Source organism: Hippocampus zosterae, chromosome 15, assembly GCF_025434085.1.
Source record: "Hippocampus zosterae strain Florida chromosome 15, ASM2543408v3, whole genome shotgun sequence".
Classification (NCBI taxonomy): Eukaryota; Metazoa; Chordata; class Actinopteri; order Syngnathiformes; family Syngnathidae; genus Hippocampus; species Hippocampus zosterae.
The window spans coordinates 13209864-13221706 of NC_067465.1; the positions used below are offsets into that span (position 1 = coordinate 13209864).

The window sequence follows — 11843 nt, forward strand, 5'->3', positions numbered from 1 at the left end:
AAACTGCTTGTGAGCTAATCTGCCTTTTTCAACGGCCACATCAATCGCCTTGAACTTGAAGACTGCGTAAACGGCATTATGTTGCATTTTTGGCATGAGCAACTCTGAATACTGATGCAAACGCTTCAATTTGTTCCAAAAACTGGCGGAGTTAACCAGTTCCACATCCAGCTCAACAAAACAATTCATGAACAGTAAACACACTTGAAGTGCGTTACAGTGAGGCCAGGAATTGAGGAGAACCTGACGTTTCTGAGATCGTCAAAGTCTGCAAATAAGCGACGTCATTCTTTTAGCCGCAGGGCTTTCATTATAAAAAAAGTTGCCGATTATAATCTGAGCCACGCCGGAGTTGAGTTGCTGTAGGACCACTGTCCAATGTTCACTTACAAGTGATCAATTGACCCACACTATCAGAGCAGTTAGCTCAGAATTTGCTTAAACTTAACCAAAGTTGACCAGTGGAAAGGCAACCTTAAGAGTATAGTGATCGGCAGCCAGCAAATGCAATTATGTGTTAAAAAGAAAAAAAAGACAACACGTGTGTCTGACTATATTGCCTCCTGCACCAAAGATTTAATGAGACAGAGAACATAATGAACATGGGGAGTGGCTCCTTCACATGTCTGCTGATGGAAAATGTAAGGAACTTCAAGGCCCTGTACGCTCTGATTCCGTTTAACTTAATGAGGGGAAAAAAGGCACGACGGGGAGATAGAGTGGTCTAAATCGAATGTCAGTATTGCCAAAGAAGCAGCTGGGTTGACTTGCAGAAGAGAGGCTGTCTTGTAGACAGGATCTGGGAAAGAGATATGGAGTTATTTGCTTTAGCCCCCCGCCGCCCCAAAAAAAAGAAGCTCTCCCGCTGAAGAAAAATGGCTCTGAAATCTACAAATCAGTCAGAAGAAAGGCAAAGTATAATCTCAACACAGATGCATTCTCTTCTGATTGGAATATGGCATTTTCTTGTCTAAAATCGGATTTCACAAGTGAAGAATACCAAGCCTGGTTATATGGAGGCATATGTGTAAGAAAGTGAGGTCACCAGTTATTTATACATGACCTCATTGCATTTAATGTGCTTTCACTGTGTTTTCCCCTTTAAATCAAAAACCCAAGTGTGAAAAAAAATGCTCATTCAATCTTGTCATGCATGAGTCAACCTGTGGCATGGACAAATGAACAAGTAATTTCAGATTGGCTGGACCCAGGTGTGATCTCAAACCAAATAAGCCATAAATCAGCCACAACAACCCCGACGCCTCCCACTCACCTTCACGAGGAGGCTTTCAAGTCTGCCTGTGGAACCACTGGATTTGAAATTTGAATTTGATAAACACGGCCACATAGCTACATTACAATCTAAAAATCTTTTAATCCTGCTGTCACAGTGTTTCAACATGAACATAAAGGCAATATCGGCGGTGGGACGGCACTTGTGTGGATATTGAACGGCGGAAAGCCAGAATGAAGATGTGAAGTTTAATCTTGGACACTCAGATCTCCTGCCCTGTTAGCTCAAACCAAATTGTCGATTGCCGATATCGATAAATGAAAAGGACAGGCCAGTTCTACTGTTCAGAATCTTAATGCACCTATTTTGCAGGTTTTTTATGTGCGCAAGAGGAGAAAGTTCAACCAAGTAGCGTGTACAGCGTTGTATATTTATTGAAGTCAAACAGTAAAGATTTCCTTTGATTGAGGTTGTATGGGTCAAATAGCCTCGACTACTAACCTTTGGCTCGAGATGCGTCGCCACCGTTAGTGCCTTTGAATTGAACAAGCTAATTATATGCGATGGACAACCCCCCGCATTAAACAGATGACTGCCCAATGTCAGACACTGCGAGGTGCCACTAATGGAGGGCACGGCCTGTCGCTGATAACTGCGATATGAACAGAGGTGATAAGAAGTTATTGGCGCCATGTTAGCTCTCTTCAAGTACTCGTAATGGTCTTAAGGCTTGGTGTGCCTGCGCGGAGCAAAGGATTATTTTCAGACAGCCCCAAGTTAGCTAAGAACTTCCAGCCTAAAAAGGTCAGACATAAATAAATTATGCCTTATCCCGCCTTGCCACCCAGCAGGCTCAGAAACGCACCCACCAATTAGCCACAGATGGTTGCGCCAACTTTAATACGCTAACGTTCTTATTATTATTTCACTGCATCAGAGCTTGTTAAAAAAACAAATGTGCTGGCCCTGCACTCGACTCAAGCCTCCAACTCTGCTTCCTTGTTAAATTGTAGGCAAAGTGCATCAAAGGTGATTTTTCCACAGATATATTTTGCCAGGATTCAATCAACTGTCACAATTTGTGATGGTTATCTAGGCCATGGTGCTCCCAGAGAGAAGAGAAAAGATTCTGTGACGGAAGATGAAAATAAATGTATGCAGGGTGAAAACAATAAAAGGAATAAAACCTATTCAACCCAACCCGCCAGTGATGCTTTGGCTGGGAATTGGAACACTGCCTTCATTACATACATATTGATCACTGTAAACAAAGAACTGCATGCATTGATTTACTTCTGGAAAGAAAAATAGGAGAATGAAAGCGATGGAGTGGTGGTATGAGCAAAGTGCATGTAGTTAAATAAAAGGCAACGCGAGATGTCATTTGAGGGGCAGGGGGTATGGCTATGGAGTTGGTGGTGTTCTTTGTGTTCTACAATGTCAGAGAATATATAAAACACAGCAGGGCCCACACTATTTATTTTTATTTTTTTTAAAGGGTCAGATGTCTCCCAGTGATTCATAATGTTACACTTTGTTCCTTATCCGTGAATGCGAATTTGAATGTGAAAAATGTGGTTTGATGACTGAACTATGTGGTGTCCGCAAATGTATCCATAAAGCACTCCCAAACACATTCACCAACTAGTGCTGAACGCTAATACAAGGAGGTGCTCGTCAAAAAATTAGAACATCATAAAAAAGTTCTATTTATTTCAGGAATACTCTCTAAAAAGTGAAAGGTGTAACATGCATGCATTCATTCCACACAGACTTGATACATTTCAAGTTTTTGTTTCATTTTCATTTTGATGATGATATCTGAAAACGAATGAAAAACCCAAATGCACATTCTCAGAAAATAATAATACTTAAGACGACGATACAAAGAAAGGAGTTTTAGAAATGTTAGCCAAACGAAAAGTATAAACTTGAAAGATGTATGTACATGTCCAGTCCTCAATATTTAGTTGGGGCTCCTTTTGCCTGAATTACTGCAGCAATGCAATGTGACGTGGAGTCGATCAGTCTGTGGCACTGCTCAGGTGTTACGAGAGATGTTGCTCTGATGTGGCCTTCAGCTCTTCTGCATTGCTGGGTCACGCATTTCACATCTTCCTCTTCACTTTAGCCCCTAAATTTTCAATAAGGTTCAGGTCAGGCGAGTTTGTAGGCCAGTGAAGAACAAGAATACCATGGTCCTTACATCATGTACTGATAGCTTTGGCACTGTGTACAGGCGCCAAGTCCTGTTGGAAAATGAAATCTGCATCTCCATAAAAGTGGTCAGCAGCAGGAAGCATGAGGTGCTCTAAAATTTCCCTGGTAGGGCTGTGTTGACCTTGGACTTCAGGAAACACAAAGGACCAACACCAGCAGATGACATGGCACCCTAAAACGTGACTGACGGTGGCAATTTGACTCTGGACCTCAAGCAATGTAGATTTTGTGGCTCCCCTCGCTTCCCCCAGACTCTGGTTTCCAAAGGAAATGGAAAATGTGCTTTCATGAGAGAACATGACTTTGGCCCACTAGGCTGCAGTCCAGTCCTTTTTGTCTTTAGTCCAGGCTTCTGACGCTGTTTGTTGTTCATAAGTAGTTTGACACGAGGAATGCGACAGCTGGAACCCAACTCCCGCATATGATTTTCACACTATTCTAATTTTTTGAGATAGTGAATTTGTTTGTTTTTTTAAAATTAGTCTTCAGATGTAATCTAAATGAAAATGAATCAAAACAGGAAATGTATCAGTCTGTGTGGAATGAATGTATGCATTTCACTTTTTGAATAGCATAACTGAATGAAATCAACTTGTTCATGATACAGTAATACCTCGATACTTTTCGCGGTTTCAGTGCATCGCGGATTTTTTAAAAGCATTCATCAATAAAGAAATAAATAGCGAAAATGCCGCAAAATGTCACGAGAGGCAGCAAAAGTCAGCAAAACAGCGAGTCACAACGAGCAACATACGTATACAGTACTACATGTACAGTATATGTTTACTGTATTCTGTTATTTATACACTAACCTAATCTAACTTAACTTATACATCCTATATATATATATATATATATGTGTGTGTATGTATATGTACAGTATATATATTAGTATATAGCATTCAGTAATGTTAATTACAACAAACATTTACTTCTACATGCATGTATACCATTAATGTGGCCTTATAAATATTATATATACTCATACACATGTACATATACTTGTACATCCATCGGGTCCTACTTCGCGGATTTTCCTCTTTCGCGGGTGGTCTCGATCCCCATTAACCGCGATAAGTGAGGGCTCACTGTATTCTTATTTCTTGACAAGTACCTGTCTGTACTATTGTAGTGATAGCTAAAAATGAACATTAAAGACATGAATATCACAAAATCGATGATATCAATCATAAAATTTCCTCCGCTTGCAACGGCATGCCGCTCAGGTGGTTGCAAACCTCATTTTTACGTTTGTCCATAAATATACCACTTAGGCCAGCCGATCACAAGGCTCATCTCCAGCTTATCGTGGATCGACAGTGAAAGTCAAACCAAGGAAATATATCTAAGGTTGGTAGTGCTACTACATACGCATTCAAAATTGCGGGCATAAGATGTGGTCGATGCAGAATCTACATATCCATCTGATTTTATGGTTTAAAAAGAAAGAAATAAATAGATCATCCTTCATTTGGTGGTATTTTGGATTCTAAATCAAAGTGAGATCTTGTGCGGGTCCTTCAAAAAATTTCGGGTCCCCGGCGCTCCAACATGACATGACAAAAGGTGTGCATGCAGGCCACCGTCTCTCGTTCAGAACAAATTTTCAATCATAGTTTGTGTGTCTGGAGCCAAACATGAACATGCTAGTGTTGCCTAGCAAATAGGAAGATTGAGATGTATGTAAAGATTCCAATGTCCGAATGCTATATTCCAATGCTATACTCCAAGGGTAATGTTAATTAAGGTTTTCACGATAAATTGTACATGACAATCTTGTAAAAACAGCAAAGATTAGACCTCGTGAAACATTCCTAATACGCTTACGGATAGACTTTTATTTTATTTATTTTATTTTTGCAAGAGACGTGCAAGAGACTTGAGAGAGCTGGCTGAATCACTGTGGTTTGAAGTTTAGTCTCGCTGGTCTGTACTTTCAGACATCTGTTTATCTTATTTGTCTTTCATTGGGATAGTCTGTGTAGCACTGTGAACCTTACTGGTTCAGCGGAGGGGTTCAGGGTTTGAATCTCACTGCAGGGTCTCTTGTGTGAAGTTTAAATTGTCCTTACAACTACACTTTCCACTTTCTTTTGGATTGATTTTTTTTCCACTGAACCCATAATTAATTGTTATCATATCATTATCGAGGTGTTAAATTTTAGCCATAGTGCAGAGCCGGAATGGAGCTGTCAAATATCTGTTGCGTTGGTCTGACGTGTAGCATCAAGCCATGCCCGTGTGTCTAACCTTCGTCCGATCATCCGGACATGACCAGAATTGCTCTGCAGGAAAAGGGCATGACTAGCTCGATGACTACTTGGCCCGGTTTACAGGACTGGGTCGTGCTGGGTCATGTCTCACCAAACATGGGGGCCCCCTTTAAACACATCTAAGTGGCCACAGCTGTACACACGGCCGTCAGAATGATCAGGGCGCAGAGTGCAGAAATAACTCTTAAAACGGACCCAGTCGCGGCAAAATGAAGGATTTGGCGAGGTGACATTTTAGTTTATTTAAACGGTTCGCTTTGTGTAAACAATGCAAAGACACGCAATTTTACTTAATGATAGATTAACAGAAAATTCTTGAGATCTACTTGACGCAAGCACGTGTTGCTCCACGTCTCGATTTCGGACACTAATGGGACCAATTTCTTCATTAAGCTGGCCGAGTGTAAAAACCCCATCCTACGGCTCATGACACCCCTAACATAAAGTCCTTGCAGTGATGCATAATCAGGCAAGAAACACTGCTTTTTCCCGCATAAATGCTAGCGGAGGGAAAGAAAGCAGAATGTATGAAGGGATCCAAAGGACGTGTTTCAAGCACAATGAAAGCTTCTGGCCTTTCCATTAACACCGTTTTTAGGGCGGGAAACCTCTGCTGAATAATGCTCTGACTGACACACTTTCTCTGGTTTTGAGGCCCCATCTGGATAAAAACAGAACAATGCACACCCACTCTCACAAGACACCAGAATTCCACTGAGGGGCAAAACCACCCGCTGCCACAACCTACCTGGAATTGAATGCCATTTTGTTAAACACGTCGCTTAATCAGGCAACTACAAGATCAGCTATCTTTGTCTGTTGAAGGCTGTCAATAAATAACTTTGGGGTTTGGGGTCTACTCTTGACTTATCAGGCCAGAGCAAACATTCTATTCTTTACGAAGAAAGGTCAACTAGACAGAGAGCCTGTCAAGGTTTTGCATTGGCTAACAATGAGTGCTGCCTTTTTTTACCGGACTGGATAGTAGTGCTCGAAAAAGAAAAATTGTCCTTCCTGGCGTTTCTTTGCACAGCTCTGCCACCTAACTTTGAAAAAAATACATTTTTATTGAAAATCAATACAGCCTCACTTGGCCAGTTGATGGTTAAAGTCTAGAGGACGCCCCCAAGGAATGTGATTAAATCTTACAATCAACTGTGCTGGCCTGGCCGGCCACCCTCAAATCCACAGGAAGTCTTCAATTTAGTGCATACAATGCCCTGTTTACAAGTGAAGTAGCACCATTTCCACCTTTTTTACACACCCCTGGCTGTGTATTCCCTGAATCTGCCACAAAAGGACAGACTGCAATTAGACGGGACAAAAATGTTAACGGCTTACCTTTTGCTTTGTAGTTCCCGAGTGTTTTGAGTTACGTTATTGAAACCTAACACAGACTATCCATTTCAAATTAGTAAAAGAGCCAAAACAACTGGTGGGGACAAAAGAAAACTGAAAACCAATGTGTTGTAATGTGTGCTGAATGGAGAGGGAGCCCTGTTATGCCGAATACATTAGCCTTTCAATACCTTTTATTCATCAATGAAGCCCTTTCAGGTGAAAATTAACCACGCTAATGAAATGCGAGGGTACAGGACAAGCACGAGCATGCTTTACTGTAGCCTGAAACAATATCCTAAACAGCATGGCCAGGGCAAAATTGAAAAAGTTGGGCCAACTCTTCACACCGCGGGGGCTTTTTGTCTCTCCCAACCCACGGCAGGAGCCTTCCACTGGAGAATGCACTTTCATTAACATCATCCCACGCTACTGAGCTGCTCGGCTGCATTACAATGACACAGGAGTGCCCCACTCTGTCAAGGAAATCTCCAGTTCAACAAGCCAGGTTTTTTTTTGAGGGGGGGTGCATTGGAGAGGTGTGGCGGTCTAAACTAAGAGGAGCCTGATTACCCCCGGTCAGGGCTCATCCGCAAGCCGGCAGAGGCAAATCCATCACCTGCAGCATCAAACGGAAACTTGTGCACGAAGTCAGGATCAGTGAAAGCTGCAGCCACCCGCCCAAGCACTTTTCCTCCCGTCTCGTCATTTCTGCCTCTCTTCCTCCACCCTCGGAGTCACACCAACATCGGTGTGCAACTTTTCGGCACATAGTGTGAAATCCAACACAAGCGGGAATGTTTTCTGGCTCAAGTGACCTCAAGGCTGTAACCTCGCTAATGGCACATTGGTGTTATATTCCACCTTTATTACTGCTTGTAAGACCGATGTGTGGCTTCACAGTAGCTGCATCCTTGTTACGCCAGTCATAGCAGTACTGGTCATGCCTTTTTTGGAGTTCATTACGCTAGTGCAGACAAAGATTGAAGCATTTTCAAAGATGTTGATGTGAGAGTCGGCAAAAGTGATCTAATTTAAACCGCCAGCTTTATGCTATACTCCAATGGAGAGTTGGGGCCACACGAAAAAGAATAAAATAGAAAACTGCTTTTCGGAGAGTAAACGTCACACGATTAGTTGGACAAAGTTGTATTTCTCTTCGGATAACAGCCAAAAGCTGAGCGCATTCATGATGATAACGGGGAGTATTTCAGTGTTTGTGGAACCTAAAGCGTAATTTGACGAGATTAAATTAAAACAGGTACAACTTTAAGATCGTAAAATAGCCACAATACTTTTTTTTCAAACTTTCCAGTAGATTTGTTGGTTTTCCCCCTGATAAAATTGCAACATTAACCATTTTAATATGTGAATGTACAATTGCGGCATTAACTCAGTCACTCCCAAAGACGTTTTTAAATGTCTTTTCAGACTTGGTCCAGAATTGGCTGGTACTGAATGAGTCAATATGACTTTATTCTTGAAACATTACATATTTGCCCCCCCCCCCAAATATTATAACTATTCCTGTGCAAGTGTGGCTTTATTTAGGTAAAATAATGGATTTTGTCTTGTAACTACAATGACACTACTTGTGTAAATTAACACTTTTTCATTGCAATATTAAAACTGCATGTAATCTGATTTGATTTGACTTCACTTTCCTCCTTAAAATTACAATGTATCTTCACTGTATTACTTATTTGTAACATTATGCCTATTACCGCCTGTTAAATTACAATCCAACAACTGCGTTCTCATAAAAATTCTTATAATGATAGGACTCTTCAAGGATGCTACCTAAAAGTCTGATGTTTATTCCTGTATCATTACAACCTATATCTCGTAAACAAATGTATTTACTCTTGAACTCTTGAAACACAAATAGTATTATTGTAAAAAAAAAAAAAATTCTCATGACAATGCAACTTAATTCTCTTAACTTGATGACTCATTTCTTTGCACTGACATCATATTACTACACACCTAACATTTAGCGACATTAATTGCTTGACTTTAAAGTTGCATAGGTATCGAAATGCGTGCAATGAATTTTCATTATCTGCCCTCCAGGGACCCCCCCAGTGAAAGATGCAAATCGCAGAGGGTGTTAGCCACAATGTATGCTTTCACTTTTGACTAACAAGCTTCACTTTGTACACAGGCCTCTGCTCACAGCGACAAAGAAGGGGAACATGTAAGCAAATGGGGCGATATAAATGTGAACCACATGTGAGCCGGTTTATGTGGAAAATGACATGGCTCGTAGCTACTCGGGAGGTAATTTTCAAAAATGTTGGTCTTGTTCTACATCGGAATTACTATGAAACAACAGGGGAGCATAGCGATACATAGACACGGGGGGCATGGGGCGGGAGTCGACACCCACCAGTGAAAAGGGGCTGTCCCTTCTCGATGATATCTGGCAAGCCAACCTTGTATACATCTTCAGAGAAGCCAGGCCTGCAGGGTGAGATGACTCCGCACTCTGCTGCAATCTGTGGTGGGAAGGAAGAAGGTGAGGGGGTGCGACAATGAGTCATAAATCAAACCACAAAGGTGTACCCCATGCCCTCCCGAAACGTCTTGCTCATGTTCTGAATCCCCAGCACCCCCTTCTGCCCATAATCACCACCTCTCTCTCAGTTGTACAAAAGCATCTGTTGTTTTTATAGCAGGCACTGCAATTAGGATAATGAGGCCAAAAGGGTTAAGCATTAGCCAAAAAGCATGGCTGGGCAAGAACAAGCTCCATTTGTCCCAGTGGAGGGGCCTAGGCACAGGCTGGAGTTACTGCCAAGCCTCTGTGTCGGCCTTTCTGATCAACACTAACTGTGTACTTTTCAAGAACAGGAACACGGTCGCGGTGCTACATGCCAACAATCCGCTATTGTTGCCATAAAACGGGGCGGAACACCCAAGAAGCAAAAAAAACTAAAGCTGTAATGATGACCAACTGTGGATTTACTGGAATTCGGATTCACCCCCCACACTTGAAATGACTCATTGAGATAAAACTAAATATATCAAGAACTTTCGCTCTCACATTTTAAGGAGGACTGGCCTGACTACTGGCAAGAAATGAATCACGATGGGATGTGAAGCAATTTTCAGGAGAAGTCTACTACTCCCTAAACAGCCTTGATTCTGTTTCTTGTCCGCCAGATTTGACCCCGTTTCTCATAGCATGAACTCTGGGGAAGAATGCAAAACGACAGAGGGGTCCCCCGCCGGAAAAAAATGCATTGTGGGTATTTGTGCCGCTGCTTAATCAGAGGAATTTAACATCCTTGGGAATAGGGGGAGGAGCGGAGCTGGGATACTATTGAACAAAGCTGGGCAACCTTTTTCTTCCCCGTTTGTTTATTACATTTTATGAGCCTATTTGTGGGTTAAATACATTGAAATTGTACTTCGGACCATTTGAAATGATTTTGTTGGTACTCATACAGCCCACAAGCCAAAGTTTGCTCTCCTCAGAGGCAATAATAATGATTAAAAACAAATAATATAGAAGTGTTCCAGCTTCAAACAGTGTAGTATTACTGCTTTGTGCTTAATAATGTCCCCCTGCTGTGTGTGCACTCATTTCGCCCTTAAGCCTCATAAGCCACCCTGTTGCGTGTGATTTTGAGTGTGTGTAGTAGGCTACTAGTGTTTTACTACTGTTGTAGCTTATTTCTTCAACAACCAAAAAGGCTGATGAGAACGGGTCTTCGTGATGAATCAACTTCCCCGCTGTCCCTGTAGTGTAGATATTCAAACTATGAATCTCAAACTAGGTTAGCCGTGCGTAACGTCTCAACTTGAACAGGCGTATGAAACGCTAAACTTTCAATCTTTTAGAAGCAAATCATTTTACTGGAGAGCTTTCCGCTCTTCTCTGAAGTTGGAACAAACGCGAGGACGAACGATAAGCTAGCACCGACTGCACGCGCCACTGCACCGTCAGTCTCGTGTCTATTAAAATATCATTTATTATTTAATTTTAAAAAGCAAGAATGAGAAAGACTTGCTTTCACGTGCGATAAAGTGGCGACATTACGTTTAAAACACACGGTAGGACAAAAGTGTCCCACTCGGAAATTACCTGCAGCACTGCCAAGAGCGTCAGCAGAAGCAGCCCGCCGCTGCCCTCCCGTCGTCGGTACATTTCTGTTGTCTTAAATCCTCTTCGAAACCACGACCACAATCCCACACGTTGGTCGAAAAACAAAATCTGGGGGGTGAAAAGCCGATTTTTTAAGACCAACGGCTAAGCGGCGTCTTCGGCTGAAGCAGCCTCCTCCGTGGAGTGTTATCCTGGAGAAGCACTGGCTGGTACTGAGGCTGCTCGAACTCTCCTCCTCTTCTCTCTCCTTTGCTTCCTTCACTCCGACGCAACAAAAGACGAGCCACTGGTCCACTCCACTCTAAATGCGTCTCTCAGTGTCTCTCCCTGCTGGTCACACGTCGCTAAACTAGCCGAAGAGTGAGCTCCCTCAACACTAAACTGCTGTAGGAGGGGGATAAAAAAATCAAGGTTTTAAGTTTAAAAACTCAGTAATGAACAAAGAGGTTCACTGCATCAAAGAGGATTGACGAAGGCAAAATGAGTTATGACGTCGAAAGACAATGAAACGTCCAATCAGATTACTCCGTTGTAACGACAGTCCTATTCTCCTTCTAACCAATAGGGGACTGGTTACTCAGTGTCTTTGCGAATTTACAAAACATGTAGAAACATTTTTGTATGAGTTTAAACACACAAAAATTATTACCACTGAGGACTCCCATGA

General features: G+C 42.1%; 1 protein-coding gene across 1 annotated transcript in view; it reads right to left on the reverse strand.

The window, feature by feature from the left end:
• Positions 1-11560, reverse strand: part of cdh2 (cadherin 2, type 1, N-cadherin (neuronal)) — a 56163-nt gene extending 44603 nt beyond the window's left edge. Inside the window, exons 1-2 of the mRNA XM_052087821.1 lie at positions 11156-11560; positions 9455-9563 (exon numbers count right to left, since the gene is read on the reverse strand). Coding sequence (XP_051943781.1) covers positions 9455-9563; positions 11156-11218 — 172 coding nt within the window. The 5' untranslated portion in view covers positions 11219-11560. The remainder of the gene's footprint in view (positions 1-9454; positions 9564-11155) is intronic.
• Positions 11561-11843: the final 283 nt, after the last annotated feature.